The sequence below is a fragment of the Amphiura filiformis genome, chromosome 19 (assembly GCF_039555335.1).
Source record: "Amphiura filiformis chromosome 19, Afil_fr2py, whole genome shotgun sequence".
Classification (NCBI taxonomy): Eukaryota; Metazoa; Echinodermata; class Ophiuroidea; order Amphilepidida; family Amphiuridae; genus Amphiura; species Amphiura filiformis.
In genome coordinates, this window is record NC_092646.1 from 2,015,234 (window position 1) to 2,031,803 (window position 16,570).

The 16,570-nt window shown below is 35.3% G+C and overlaps 2 protein-coding genes across 2 annotated transcripts in view; one reads left to right on the forward strand and one right to left on the reverse strand.

Annotated features, from left to right (window-relative positions):
- The window catches only part of LOC140140801 (serum paraoxonase/arylesterase 2-like), a 50,716-nt gene extending 39,299 nt beyond the window's left edge, over nt 1-11,417 (forward strand). Inside the window, exon 10 of the mRNA XM_072162560.1 lies at nt 11,230-11,417. Coding sequence (XP_072018661.1) covers nt 11,230-11,415 — 186 coding nt within the window. The 3' untranslated portion in view covers nt 11,416-11,417. The remainder of the gene's footprint in view (nt 1-11,229) is intronic.
- A 3,248-nt stretch (nt 11,418-14,665) lies between these two features.
- Nucleotides 14,666-16,488, reverse strand: LOC140140322 (uncharacterized). The gene is made up of 5 exons (XM_072162094.1): nt 16,304-16,488; nt 15,979-16,018; nt 15,678-15,788; nt 15,189-15,296; nt 14,666-14,773 (listed from the first exon to the last, which is right to left on the reverse strand). Exons 1-5 carry the CDS (start codon nt 16,430-16,432, stop codon nt 14,730-14,732), a joined length of 432 nt encoding a protein of 143 aa, XP_072018195.1. The 5' UTR covers nt 16,433-16,488; the 3' UTR covers nt 14,666-14,729.
- Nucleotides 16,489-16,570: the final 82 nt, after the last annotated feature.

The following is a 16,570-nucleotide window of genomic DNA, read 5'->3' on the forward strand; positions in this document are numbered from 1 at the left end:
GTCAAATTTCAGGATAGTAATGAGAAAAATAGTATCTATTATGTGATACCAAAACCTCATCAACAATGAAACAAATCGGGGGATGATGCTGTCGATCGGGTTACGGACCTTTAATTGCCGGTACTGATTAAGAGCTGAATAATACGGCTATATATTGTACGGTAATTTATGAACGCTGAACAATATGAAATTATATTATTTGGCTATTAACCAATGAAATGTCGTTATTCATTTGCATAACAATAGATACAATTCGGAGGTTAATCAATATTCTTTGTTATGCAATACGCATATTGCATTATGGGAAGGAATTTCGGCACAAATTGACTTCTGGTAGAGAAACCCTAAATCCGCGTATTGCTTCTTTACTATCATTATTATAGTAAAGTGTTATTTCAACTGTATGTATCTTTGAATGTATTGGAGAGGAAAGGAGAGGAGGGGAGGGGAGAGGAGAGGAGAGGAGAGGAGAGGAGAGGAGAGGAGAAAAAAGAAAGAAAGAAAATTAAAAAATTTCGTCTGTATGCAAAAAAGAATTATAATATATATAATATATATATATAATAGCAGAAATGCACAGTAATGCAAATCACTTCTACTAAATACAATGATTGTTAAAGCGTATAAGTTTGTTACTTACTCACAAATGTTCTTAAAAATGTGTTTTAATCAGTCATTCAATTCTTGTATATGTAAATACCACATCTGTATAGGTATCGGGTTTTTAAGATACCAAAAAAATTGTTATAACTATTCTAGTGGTCCAATGTTATTAGATTGGCAAGGTTACTGCTACTTTTAGGAATATCTTCAAATTAATTTTACACAAAGTAGCCATTGGAGTTAATGCCATTTGGAAGCAAACTCTTCATATATATTTCAGTAACCGAAATTCCGCGTCGCAACCCTACCAAATAAATTTGGTTTATGAACTCACACCCTCCTGGACTAGTGCAGAGGTGAAACGTCACTAAAATGTGAGTTTTAAAAACACCTTCATTTTGCTTGTGATTGTTCAAAAAGAACAAAATTTACAGTTGAAACTAACATTCCAATTGAACTTGTTCAAAAGTTCACGTTCAGAAGTCTATGGTGTGGTACAAAGGTCCATATAACTGCTGATCATTACAGAGATAAGCAGCCAACGAACGAGGACAAGGTATATAATCTCACGGCACATTTAACAGTTGTTAGAAGAAACAACAGAATTTTGTTTGCTTGAAGGGTGTTACCCGACAGGCCAGCTTGATCCACCGATAGAAATTTTAGAGCAAATTTTCGCGCTTTAAGTATAGAGTGTATGCAATAAACTAATGGAATAGCAGCCATGTTGAGCTTAAGTTTACAGATGGACAGGTCTCTATATCGATTCTACAACCATTCATACCTATAACCAGTTTTATTGTATTATCATGCGAATTACCTCGTGTTACCTTATATGGAGGACAGAATTTTATTTCAATGAGGATGACTCTGCCATGTGTGACGTACAGTACGACGGCAACTTCGTGACCTCTTTTGTTTGACAGAAAATTATTACGGGTTGTGAGCACGGTGTTACGTAACACAATGTTGAAAAGTTCTCCACCCCGGGCCTAAATGTATTAACAAACAACTCCCGGGTTAAAATTGACTCTTAAATTCCATTATTGAAAAGAGTGTTTGTCTTTCTTTATGTAAATGTTTCAATTGTTCTTGACCCTTAGCAATTGTTTCTTTAATAGCATTATTATACTATAGTGTTATTTCAACTATGTGTATGTATGTATGTATTGGAGAGGAGAGGAGAGGAGAGGAAAGGAGAGGAGAGGAGAGGAGAGGAGAGGAGAGGAGAGGAGAGGAGAGGAGAGGAGAGGAGAGAGGAGAGGAGAGGAGAGGAGAGGAGAGGAGGAGGAGAGAAAAAAAAAGAAAAAGTGTTGCATATCGTTTTCGTCTGTATACAACAAAAAATCATCATATATATAATTATAATATATATAATAGAAGAAATGCACAGAAATGCACATCACTTCTGCTAAATACAATGATTGTTAAAGCGTGTAAGTTTGTTACTTGTACAGTATTTTCACCAAAAAAACCAAAGCAATTTTGTTCGATCTTTATAGCGACCGTCCATGCTGCTTCGATACTTGTTATTAATGAACTAACATCTAACTAATCATAATTAAATTTATACTTTTCAATAACAACACACATAATAATGGTGAATTAATTGATTCCATAAATAATAAGGACCGACCAAGCATCGATGGTCGATCGAAAGATCGAACTAATTTGTTTCTAGCTATCGTCTGCAAACAAATAGGGTTCATTCAGTTGATAAAATAATCTACAGATAAGATCTCAAATGTAAGTTGAAGTTCCCCACCCCGGGCCTAATGTATTAACAAGCAACTAATTAATTTAAAATGCAGTGTGAAAACAGTGTGATGGGTTGTCAGTCTAATGAAACTATGATTAGTCAGGGAATTTACCAAACCTATCGGGAATGCCTCTTAAAGTTGGTCTGAACCCTGGAATTATGGAAACTTTCGGACCTCATAACTTCTAAATTGTTTGTTTACAGTATATAAAAGTATACATATTTAGAATGGCAAAGACTTGATAAGTTCATCTGTGGGGTCAAATTTGGGCCAAAATGCCATTTTTGGCCCAAAATCCCCAAAATAAAGGGGTTTGTTTCGTGCATCCTAACAAAAAAAATCTTTTTTATTAATTTTTAAAAACTAGATCAAAATATCTAGGACCCGTTTTTTCATTTTTTTTAATTTTGACCAATTTCACCAAAAATATTTGAAATTTGGGCCAAAATCTGGCTTTTTTATGATTTTTTTGAAAAATCAGCATTTTGTGACCATTTTTGGTGCAAATTTCTCAAAGTTGGTTATTGTATTTATATACTTTAGACCAACAACTTACAAGTTATGAGGCCCGAAAGTTTCCATAACTCTAGGGTTCAGACCAACCTTAACTCAAGGTCACACAAAGCCACGTGGTCCATAAGCATGATAAGTAGTATACCATGTCGATAAAAATAACTGACAAAGAACCATTCGTTATATTGAACAAAATGGCTGTAGGTGGTATATCATGTGTTCACATCGACTGTGACCTTTAGTCCCCGACATTGACCTTATGAACTCACATCCTCCTGGACTAGTGCAGAGGTGAAACGTCACTAAAAATGTGAGTTTTTAAAACACCTTCATTTTACTTGTGATTGTTCAAAAAAGAACAAAATTTACAGTTGAAACTAACATTCCAATTGAACTTGTTCACAAGTTCACGTTCAGAAGTCTATGGTGTGGTACAAAGGTCCATATAACTGCTGATCATTACAGAGATAAGCAGCCAACGAACGAATACAAGGTATATAATCTCACGACACATTTAACAGAGTTGTTAGAAGAAACTATTAGCGGGAATAGCGCTACATAGGGCAGTTTTGGGACTTTTTGTAATAAACATCCTCGTACGTATCATTCTTCCTTAAATTTTCACGGTTTATATGAAAGCGGTTCTCGAAAGAAATGGCGCAGCGCAGCGCGAGCCCCGAAATGTTGAGTGTAACCATAGTTTTCGGACTTTTGTTGTTGTTACATGTATGTAAACATCCTCGTACGTATCATTCTTCCTTAAATTTTCTTTCCACCAATTGCACAAATAGCACAAATACCGCTTACTGGAAGCAACTCAGATATTGTCATCATTTCTTTTATAAATTGCACAAATTGCAACACCTGTGGCTATTTCTACAATTTGTAAAAATTGCTTACATACGTGGCTATTTGTGCTATTTATACAAATTGCACATTTTCTTGCAACTGTAGGCTATTCGTGCAGTTGACTGACATAAATGGCACAAATTGCAACACCTGTGGCTATTTCTACAATTTGTAAAAATTGCTTACATACGTGGCTATTTGTACTATTTATACAAATTTACACTTTCTTGCCAATGTAGGCTATTCGTGCAATTGAGTGACATAAATCACACAAATTGCAAGACCTGTGGCTATTTATACAATTTGTCCGACATATAGATTGCATCAATTGCAAGTACCTGTGGCTATTTATGCAATTTGTAAAAAATGCTTAAGCAACTGGCTATTTGTGCTCATAAATCACACAAATTGCAAGACCTGTGGCTATTTATGCAATTTGTAAAAATTGCTTAAATACGTGGCTATTTGTGCTATTTGTACAAATTGCACACATTCTTGCAAATGTAGGCTATTCGTGCAATTGAGTGACATAAATCACACAAATTGCAAGACCTGTGGCTATTTATACAATTTGTCCGATATATAGATTGCATCAATTGCAAGTACTTGTGGCTATTTCTACAATTTGTAAAAATTGCTTAAATACGTGGCTATTTGTGCTATTTGTACAAATAGCACACTTTCTTGCAAATGTAGGCTATTCGTGCAATTGAGTGACATAAATCACACAAATTGCAAGACCTGTGGCTATTTATACAATTTGTCCGATATATAGATTGCATCAATTGCAAGTACTTGTGGCTATTTCTATAATTTGTAAAAATTGCTTACATACGTGGCTATTTGTGCTATTTATACAAATTGCACACTTTCTTGCAACTGTAGGCTATTCGTGCAATTGACTGACATAATAGCACAAATTGCAAGACCTGTGGCTATTTATGCAATTTGTAAAGGGTATATTAAGAGTATAAAACTGTTTCATAACCTTAAAAAACATTATTTGATAATCTACTGCTCCGCAAACCAAAATGTTTTACCGAAAACGTTTAAATGTCGGGTTATATAAAGGGTATAAAAACGTTTTGATAACATTCCAAAAACATTCTTAAAAACTTGATACAAAATATTCTAAACAGAATGTTATTTTGGGGTTGATAAAATATTTTGCGAAAAATGTTTGCCCAAAATATTTGCAATAACGTTTTAAAAACGTTTTCATGACCTTTATATAACCCGACATTTAAATGTTATTAAAATGTCTCCTGAAAAAACATTTTAAGAACATTTCTGTGTTTGCTGGGTTCAAATATTTTAACATAATGTTATTTAAATATTGACAAAATATTTGGCAAAAATGTTTTCAAAAATAGTTACAAAATATTGTTGCAGTGTGTTTTCATACAAAACGGTTATCATGACCTTTATATAACCCGACATTTTAATGTTATTAAAACGTTTTTACCTAAACCAAAAGCCAAAATATAACTTATTTAAAACCTTTTAAAACGTTTTTTGTGTTTGCTGGGTATTTGTGCTATTTGTACAAATTGCACACTTTCTTGCAAATGTAGGCTATTCGTGCAATTGAGTGACATAAATGACACAAATTGCAAGACTTGTGGCTATTTATGCAATTTGTAAAAATTGCTTAAGCAACTGGCTATTTGTGCTATTTGTACAAATTGTCAACAATAAACAGTCACCCAAATGCTAATAGTAGGATAAATAGCCATAAAAGCGCATTTCGCATTTTCGTTTTCAAGTATAAGAAGTAGTCTTTGTTGTTGTTTTGTGTGCCTTTACGCATTACATTTTACAGGTAACAATCACAGTCCCGAGGAAGTTTTATTAAGCAGTCATTATGTGGAAACACATTATAATTACAGTTGCCGTCGTGGTAATATTACGGCATATCTTAACTCTAGGGTAAGTTGCTTTTATGAAATTTGCTTAATCATTCATGAGCCTGATATACTTTCAAATCGATCAAATGTGCAGCAGTAAATTGAATTTTATCTTGAATATATTAATTCACATAAATTGCATATATTAATTGCCAACATTTAATTAAATACATTCATTTCTAAATGAATGGTCATACTGTTTAAACTATTATAGCTAATCTGTACAAGAAATGTAGCATATAAAATGGTAAATGAACTTTTGGGCGATGGGCGATTTATATTTGACCAATAAGGTAGCTTTTCCCAAAGCAACAAAATGCGCGTCACCTCATTGGCTACCAACCAATCGCTTGTCGCTCAGCGATGGAGTATAAATTCAGATTTATCGTACATGAATCTTTTGTTTTTACTTCTGATGTAGGTATATAATGGGCTTTCATAAACAAGCGCTATATCGGCACTATCCTGGACCTTGTAGGATCATTCCCGAAATTGGTAACGTATTCAATCGTTTAAAAAAAATTCAATACAGACTCGTTTTGCCATAATATTATAGAATTGAGGATTTGACAATGTCTTTTATGCATTTTGTTTTGCAGATGGTGGATCAGAAGACATAGCATTATTATCTAATGGTCTTGCCTTGATTTCATCTGTAAGTGGCAATATAGACGAATCCAACGAGCCAAGTCATGGTCAGGATTTGGTCGGCCATCTTTGGGTCCCCGCAACACCAAAAAGCCGCTTAAAAATCGATGTTAGATTCTTTTTTTGTTGTAAACTGTCATCATTCTTTTGTCTACGTATAACACGGGTGATAGAATGCAGTTTAAAATACCCTCCCAGGCCGAGGTAAGATTGAGCCGACGGAGACCCAACTTTGGTAGCCATTAAGGTATAGGAATGCGTGAAATTGGATTCGTCTATACTCTCTTATTATAAATGTAAAAAGTTTAACAATTCTTTCACTAAAAGAGTGAGCAGAATGAAAAAATCTTCGGCAAAAAACTAGATAAAAATATCTAGGTCCCGTTGTTTTATTTATTTATTTATTTATTTATTTATTTATTTATTTATTTATTTATTTATCTTTTTTTAAATTTATTTATTTATTTATTTATTTATTTATTTATTTATTTATTTATTTATTTATTTATTTATTTATTTATTTTGGAATTTTGTCGAACTTCACCAAAAATATTTGAAATTTGGACGAAAATCAAATTTTTTATGATTTTTGTTTAAATATAGCATTTTTTAACCATTTTTGGTGCAAATTTCTCAAAGTTGGTCAACATTTAAAAAAAATAAACAAACTGGTCCTAGATAATTTCATCTAGTTTTTAAAAATTAATAAAAAAAAATTACCCAAGAATTTTTTGTTACGTCGTTGTCCCCCAGTTTTACCTTCCTCGACGGCTAACCGTCCAGCATGGTTTGTTATGTTCAATTTTGACTTTCAGGGTTTGATAACTATGATGGTAAAGTGTGATGAAATCTTGAAGCATCAAGGAAACATATTTCTTTTTGACTTCAATCATCCAGAGCAAGGTGCAATAAAACTCAAACTTGTAGGAAAGAACTTCGAATATGCTACATTTTTCCCTCATGGAATAGACGCTTACGAAGATAAAAAGACCGGTAGGCAATCTAGTCAATAATATAAAATAAAATCTCAAAGAAGCTTAAAAAAGTGCTTTTGTTTAGCTCAATGATTTATATCTTTTTTGAATAATTCTGTAATGATCATCACATTGTAAACTTTATCATATATTGTTAATGGGATGGAAAATATTACATAATACACATATTTATGTAAGGTATGTTTCACTTCATGGAGGAGTCCCTCAGGGCACGAAACTCGGCCCCATCGGTTTTCAGATTCTCATAAATGATGCTGCTCAAAATTTCATAATACATATAATTATGTAAGGTATCACATAATGTCTTATTCTTCTTCAGGTGTTGTGTCGGTTTTTGCTGTGAATCATCGCCATGATCAGGACGTCATTGAAGTCTTCCAGTTTGATCATAAATCACTAATATTGGAGCACAAGAAATCAGTTATTGATCCTCTTTTGAGAAGGTTGGTATTCCGGTGTCCGGCCGCACCGCAAGTGACCTTTTCGGTAAATCCCATAAGTCTTTGCGAGTACACTTGAGATGTTGTCATTTGACGTCACACCGATCTGCGCCGATGCGCACATCGTTCATCGAACATCGTTACTGCACGTTGCAAGTCGGCGTGACATCAAATGACGACATCTCAGGTGTACTCGCAAAGGTTTACGAGATTTACCGAAAAGGTCAATGTCACAGCTTTGCTAAGTCGAAAATGAGGTTTGCTATGTCGAATTATGAATAAGGTTAGCTAGAGTTTGGGTTAAATTCAACATAACGAACGTTATTCTATATTCGACATAGGGCAAAAATGTTCTCGAGATATCGAACCTTCTTCTACAGGGAATTTCAACATTTGTGATATTATAAGTATTTGTTGAAGTGAACTTCTATTGACTGTTTTTTGTGACTGTGAACTAGTGTATCAGGTGAATATAAATTTACTCTTTTGAGGTGCTTCTATTGAAAGGGGGACTATCCAACAACAACAACATAAAGGGCTCTAACCGGTACTGCAGAAGGTCCAAACCAGAAAGCGAATTAGGGAATTGACTATTGTTTATTGTGAAACTGTTCAAAACAGACCTCAAGGTGCAATTTAGGGAGGTGGGTTAAATCGTCATCGTTTTGTAAAAAGGTCTACATTTTGGAAATGTGCTGCCCGGTAGAAGAATTGGTATTTACACGATGATACATTACTTTACAAAATATTTTTCCTGTTCTTTTTTCTAAGCATGCGACAAGGCGTGCACTAAATTGTATGCTCGCGGGAAACGTGCGCCCTCAATGCGTTGACGTCACCTAACTGCCTATAATTAATACAGTAGCATCAGTACACATCATTTACTGGATTTGTCTTCATTTTTGTATAACTTGCTTTTTTTATATTTCAAATTAGTTTGAATGACGTAGCTGCAGTCAGTTCAGATGCCTTCTACGCCACCAACGATGCCTATGCAACAAGCTTCTTTCCTAGGCAATTAGAGACATTCATGATGTCACTTAAAGGAAACGTTGTTTACTATGACGGCAAGGACATGCGCATAGTGGCTGATAAAGGATTCGGGAACAATGGCGTCACTGTTTCACCCGATAATAAGTAGGTATTTTTTTCACAGCAAAGAACAGTTCTTACTTTACTGCATTCGCTATGTGTTGCTTTAATTGGCTGCACGGGTGGTCAAAAACAATTTGATCTCTTGAAGGGTCACTTGAGGGACGAATTTGTTAGTGTCTCCCAGGTTGCGTCAACAACTTGTGGACAAATGGCCCTTAGCGTGTGTATAATACGCCCCTCAAGATTAAACTTAATTGCGAATCTGCACTACGAACATGGCGTTACTGTCAACTTGAAACGAGACACACTATAGACCTGCATCCTATCCACTTGACGACAGAAGCTTCATGATTAAATAGTCTTCCTTCTCATCACAAGCCGCAATAGAAGGGACAAAAGCAGAGGGAGAGATGGTGGGAGAGAGAGAAAAAAAATCTGCAATATATATAGTATACAACCTTTGCATTCGTTTGTTTATTTTGTCTCGCCAGATTCCTGTATGTTTCTCAATCACTTGGTATGATTATCAATATCTATGAACGCAATGAAGATGCATCACTCAAACTTGTTCAGGTAATTGGGCTATTCCAGTTTAAATCCATACACCCCCTATGGAACATATGACCGTACATCTTCGACACAGGGAGTGTGAATTTCAAATGGGTTTACCTGAATGGGTGACTCCATTTGAAATCTACACCTCCTGTGTAAGAGACTAATGTCATGTTTTCCACAGGGGTTGTACGGATTTCTACAGAAATATCCTATTACAGGTAGTCACGGCCTGTTTCATGGGGTGTTAATCCCTCCTGACTGTTCCAACTCATCCAGGGTATTTTGAGAGAGCATATAACATTTTAATTACAAATCGTAGAAGTTGGTCTGTGTGTTGAATAGGCTTCCCGCTCTGTTGATAATGCAACCGCCATTATTTTCTAACACGGGGTATTTTGTTTTCTAGAACGTGATTCCGTGTCTCAAAAGTCAGCCCGCTGACGACCTCAAATGTGTTGCAAGTACCACATTATACCTGGATACTCTTATGCAGAGGATTGCCCTGAAACCTTCAACTGATTTTCACATTAATTGACGAAACCCGAGGGAGCCCTCAAATCCACACCCGTACGTTCTCAACAGAAATCCCACAAGGAGTTGCGACCTCCTGGGAACCTATTCTATTGACATGTTTTTCTTTATGTGTTATATTTTAGGTGATTGATATAGGTACATTTGGAGATAACATATTTGTAGAACCTGGTACTGGGAACCTATGGATAGGTGGTCATCCCATGTTACATAAGTTAGTGGGTCATTTTGAAAATATAACTGTCAATTCACCTTCACAAGTAAGTGAAATACACTTTTATTCCGTATTGTTATAAATATTATATTATGTACATTCATTTCTCAGACTACTATTCTTGCTAATGTTCCTTCTATTGCATCGTCCACGTACATGCCCTTTTTTATCTTCTTCCTCCTCATTCCTTTTCTTCTTTCTGCTTCCTTTTTTCCTCCTACTCCTCTCGTTCCTCATTTCTTACCATTTCTCTTCTTCCTTCTATATGTTATTCTTCCTTTCCCCTTGAAGTACCTAATGAGTCATGAACACACTGGGAAAAATGTCCGTAAAAATGACAAACTGGTGGCCAATTCGTGAAGAGTAGTGAGCTGTATATAGCTTCTCTAGATTTCTTTTGGATTGCCTTTATGGATCAATACCATGTATATCATCACCAGACCATAGGAATAAGGCCACTATCCTATAGCAGATTCAACCCATTAGGGACGTTTTTCCTACAAATCCAGCCTGCCGGTCAAACATTTGTACCTCGTCTTTTGCGTGATATGCATATCGCATGATCGCCCGGTTACCTGGATTTGTTTGAAAAACATGCCACGATGGGTTGAATCTAAAGGCACAACGCCTAGATGTTGATCCACAAGCCTCGGCACACTTTACAGTATATAATACTAGTATGTACTACCGCGTATTGACGGTTTTGAGCAAGGCGGCAAAATTGTTTTAATACATCAGGCGGTACCGAGTTAATAACAGCAAGGAAATCTGAATCACAGGAGGTGCTAACATTTGTGATTTTCAACCGGGGGTAATATCCCATGTACCCTTTTGGTGCCACCATTGCTTTTAAATTTAATGAAGGCATTGATAGTATTAGATTGAATAGTGTTTACCTCTGGGGTTGGGGGTTCTTCCTGGTTGAAGATCTTCAAGAATGTGCCATGGTTGTGAAGTACCCTTTCTGTGATTTTGGTATATCGATGGGTGGGTTTTCAGTGGAGACCAATGCGCAAATGTGCCTTTAAAAACACCCAATTTGAGCAAAATTCGGTGCTTTTTGTGAAAAATCGGTATCGGTTTATTCACCCATATTAATTTGTTGAATCTCGTCCACAGGTGCTACATGTCAAATGGGAAGACCCCACTAGAGCAACACATGAGTACACATTAAGCGAAGTGTTTGCAGATACTGGAGAGTTTCTTACAGGTTCCACAGTTGCAACTTATCATCAGAGTACAAAAGGATTGCTGATTGGAACAACTACTACCAAACTTGCATATTGTCAGGTTATTGCATTCTAAAAAGCTGTGTCGTACCTAGCTGACGGTTATGGATGACCAAGAACATCAAAAGATGCAAAGATTTACTGTAATATACTGTGCAAACTCCTGTTAACAGGATATCTTTTGCGAGCTTTCTAATTTGCCAATAAATATCATAGTATTTGGTCAATCCTGGAGGTCTAAGAAAATCTCATGCGTCTAAGATTCCATAAATGAATACGAATATGAATGCTTGTTTGTGATTTCCGGCCATGTGACCGCGAAATTCGTAGACGTCCAAAATTACGTCTGGGACGTAAGGCGTAAAAGCTTAGGCGTCTTTTGGTACATATTCTGCAGTCAGGGAGTGACATGAGAGCTGCCATATCAAAGAACCAATATTAGATTTTAAATATATCGGTATTTGTATTGTAAAAATGTCACACTGTCCGCAACAAGGAATATGGCACCCCGGTTTAACATGGTAATACCATACTTGATTTACACTACTGATCAACAACTTAGTAAATTTTAATTTAATTTAATGCTGCTATACAATATTGTTAATCCCATAAATAATGCTTTTCATTGCACAATATTTGGTATTCATATCGTAATGATCGGTGATCGTGACGAGTACGCTTTTCTGAGTAAACGATCGAACCACGGCATAAGAACACGCGGTTGTTTGATGTAATGTAAAACTGTGTCATTTTTAAGGAAAGTTGAACAATGATGGCGCTACTTATCTTAAATCTTGTTTGCATCATTACAAGGGGTAGACACTTGTATAATGGTATTAGAACATCAGACAAAATACTTCAAAAAACATTTCATCATAAATGTAAGAAATAAGTAATATTATTTGGCTAATTTAAATTTAATATATATATATGTAAATAGCGCCCTCAATGTGCAGTTTATAGAATAAAAATTACCACAAAAAAGCAGAAAAGATGAATAATATGATATAGAAAAGAAAATCTTTAAAATAACTTTAAAATATATGTGTATTAAAGGCCCATTCAGTGATTTGCTCATCCGGACGATCGTCATCAAACTTCAGATTTTGATACCTTTGTTATTGTCATACATATGTAAACATAGCTTGCTTCTGGTTCAGCCGAAAGACGTGTAGTTAAGACAAAAATCAGGAATTTACATGAATCTGTAATTTAGATACTGACAGTATCTGAATTAGCTACATGTATTCGAATGGGGCTTCAACTTCGTTAAAACTGCTTTTATGTTTTTTGCCAAATTTTTCATTTAAAAGATACCAGATGACACTTTGAAACACTTATCCTTCACTTTTAAGCAATTTATAAACAATTTTAATTTTGTTACACTTTCGCTGGGATCACTGATTGGGTGTTTAATGTGATACCAGTTAGTCTTGCCCAGGAGTAGAATTGAACATTATATAATGTTTTTGTCAGAAAAAATTAATAAATGAGCACATCAAACAACCGTGAACAAAATATAATTATAAACAGTTTATATTGTTTTTATTTTGAATATAATTATAGACAACATTTACCCATCTCTTATTACCTTACGTTCTCACGCCGCACAGTGTCATCGCCCCGATATCTTCATGGTAGAAATCGCCATGGTAGGTTGAATCCACAGCCACGCATGGCCATTTTATTCCACCTTTAATATGAGACGCAGTAGCCAAGTGACCTGACTAAGGCTACTGACAATAGCCGGGGTAATTGATTTCTCGATGTGTGAGTAAGCTTGTATACGACATTGCGGTTAATGGTCATACTGTCTCCACTGGAGTAGTGAGTGCAGCTATAGCCTGCGCGCTGTTAGTCCATACAGGACCAACGCAATATAAAATTAAAATTTTGGTCAGATTTTGAGTTCAAGACTCACGGCCTTTTCTCAAAGCGCAAACTAACGACTATCATATCTGTTCAACACGTATTTTCAAGTGTATGAGACCAGATCTGGTTTCTTGAGACGAAAGCGGGAGATATTTATCATTTTCCACCCCGGTATCCGAAGATTTTCGTCTGATATCAAAATCGTGCATAGCAATTCACGTGTATCGATCCCGGGTATTTATTTTAGTATCTCTGCTGCACCAAATAATTATTAGCCAGGCGATGTCGGTGTGCGCCGTGTTCGATCAAGGCCCCAGCTTGGTTAAATGAATTTTCAAAATACAAAATATATACTTGACCGTCCAATATACGAGCGTAACTACATGTTTTTTGCTTTTTGTATTCATAATTATGCTTTTCGTATTCCAAGGTTTGATCAAGGCCCCAGCTTGGTTTAGATCATGAATTTAATAATCTTAGGGGTACTACACCCTCGATAAATTAGTGTCTATTTTTGCATTTTTCAAAACTAATAACACAGTGGTAACAAAGTTATGTATATTATAGGGGCAAGGAATCCAATTACTACACTGGAATTTCAGTGACCAAAGACAAGCGGTTCATTATTTATGATAAGAAATAAGGTACCACTAGGATGTACCTCGTTTCCTATCATATATACTGAACCGCTTTTCTTGAGACACTGACATTTCAGTGTAGTAATTGGATTCCTTGCCCCAATAATATACACAACTTTTGTTACCAGTGTGTTATTATTTTTTGAGAAAAATGCAAAAATAGTCACAAATTTACCACAGGGGTGTAGTACCCCCTTAAATAAAAGAATAATTATATTTACACTCACGTAATTCCAAAATACTAACCGAATTCGAACATACACCACAAGATTCCTATTGCTGTTGACCCCAGAGGTACCCTGTTGCACGGCTTAATTTGTGGCTACTCTAGAGTACCAGTGCAGTAACAATCCAGTTCCAGTGTGTGTACTGTACACGTGATTCAGGTTTGTGTATTCTAGAATAACCACACGGGTACTCTATGACGTTGCTGAGCAACAGCGTACCTCTGGAGCGGCAGTAATAGGAATCAAGTAGATACAAGAAAAAATATTTACACTATCATTCAATATCGAGGCTCTATTTCTAAAAGGGCAACAGAGTAAATTACTTTTATCGAAGACGAAGAATTTTTTTTTTTGAATTTGACCTCTGTGTAAGAATTTTTTTGACATTTGGACTTTTCCTTTATAACTCCTGCTAGCAGTACAATATGACAATTGACTTTTTTAATTCCTAGCGATGAAAGAAAAAATATTTGAGATATATTACAACATGATATGACTATTCTTTGAATTTTGGCTCCACTATGACCTTTAACCTCTCATAGGATCTTAGTTTTATCATTTCAGGTGTATGGATGCCAAAACACATTGGTTCGACTAATGTAGCAATAAAACACCCCCAACCAGTAGCCTACACATAGTATCATACTGTAAGTTCAGTGTGGTGAATTTGGATGGTGCACTTCTTCTTCTTTTTGATCTGCTTAAGAAAAAGAATAGAAAACAAGGGAAAATGAGTCAACGTGGAATTAGATTAAAAATGAGTTGTTAATTATTATAATTCAAAAAAGAAGCGGCCAAATTTCGAAATTCAGCCAATTTGTGCTAACTGCTTTAACTCCACGCGGGTGTTGACTGCAGACAATTTTCATTTTATGTAAATTTTCATGACCATATTTGGAATGACAAACGCATTAAAATGAATACAAACAAGCCTAGCATTGGTCCAGTGGTTCTTAAGAGAGCTCTTGATATTTTGAAAAAATATCTCAAAACTTTTTATGTTGAAGCCTATGGCCAGAGCGTTACTATTCAATAACATACACTATTCCTATCCGTTTCAATACGGTAGATCAGAACTCAAGAATTACGTATATACCATTGCATTATGTTACCTGTTTGCACGTCTTTCTGTTCACAAGGCTGTGCTTCTTCCAATGGCAATTCTTCTACAATAATTGCTTCCTTGTTTTCAACTTTTACTTCCGATAAGGATGTTTTTTCTAAAAAGAAAAACGAAAATATAAACATTCTGAATTGTTTTAATTTAATTACTAAATACGCTAACACGTCGTTATGTGTTCAGCAGACAGCCGAATCCGGATAATCGCCTTTTCGTATATAAATAAATTAGCTAATAGCTAAAGCGCTCGTCTCCTCTCTCTAATTCAAAATAATCCAGGTGTTAGTGAACTTCAATAAAGCAACAATACCATAACAGTCACTTATAACTATTCTTTCAGAGTCATTTGTTAACTAATTGATAACTAATGTGTTTTTTCTTATGTTTTATTAATTGATTGTATTAATTATTAAATATTTCATGTCTATTGAAATTGGGAAATAAAACCTGACAAAGAGTTGAGCAGTGCTGTGTCACTTACTGTACAGTTCTGGACTGGCAGGAGGAGCAGGTAGAATATGGGAGCTGATCGTTGATACCAATGGCTTCTTGTCCTTTGAGTCTTTGTCCCAAGCTGTTCTCCCAAGAGAATCTTTAAAATTGAGCAAAAACTAAATGTGAATTGTCTGTCAGTTTACGAGTGATACATTTTTGACCATGTATTTCATACAACGCGCTTTACTGATTCGAAATCTGATTATCAAAATCAGGGTAAAAAATTCTTAGCGCTCAACAATGGGCCGACAAAGATTCAAATTATTTGATTAATTTTACTCACTTACCGGAAGACATACTTTTCTTCACTCTATATTTTGTCACGGTCTGTGAAAATAAATACGTTGCATTTGATCGATTATTATGCTGTATTCCTGTGGACAGAATACCAACATCCTGTATTGTGTCATCTTACGGTACTATCTGCTGGGTGTCATTTCAAGTCGGATAGAAGAAACCCTCTCGTTTTGAAATCAAAATGTTAGAATTGGATCAAGTTTGTTTTTACATGAGTTGACTTATAAAGTAACGCTAAACCCCCATGTCGTGCTAAAATTACACGAACACAAATTTACCCGATAGCATCATCTTTTAGTTTTTTGGTTTTTTTACCTCAGCTGTTACATGGGGTGCATTTTTGGTGTTAAACTTCTTGAGCGTAGGAATGCTCTTTCGCGGATTCTTTTCTTTACAAGTAGTAGTAGTAGACATTACTGTGCTTGAGCTGGTACCAGACATCATACTAGTATTTGCAGAAATTGATGAACGACGACGAATTCGACGGTATTTTCGTCTTAACACCTTCTGCACCTAAATTATACAGTTTTGAGAAATATTAAGAAAAACTTTGATTTGCTTCTTTGTTTGTTTGATAAGTTG

Excerpts from the sequence above, each read along its gene's own strand:
- LOC140140322 (XM_072162094.1), bottom strand. The coding sequence starts at position 16,432 with ATGATGTCTGGTACCAGCTCAAGCACAGTAATGTCTACTACTACTACT. Across the intron at positions 16,019-16,303 it reads CACCCCATGTAACAGCTGAG|ACCGTGACAAAATATAGAGT; the intron begins GTAAAAAAACCA and ends TTATTTTCACAG. Across the intron at positions 15,789-15,978 it reads GAAGAAAAGTATGTCTTCCG|ATTCTCTTGGGAGAACAGCT; the intron begins GTAAGTGAGTAA and ends TCAATTTTAAAG.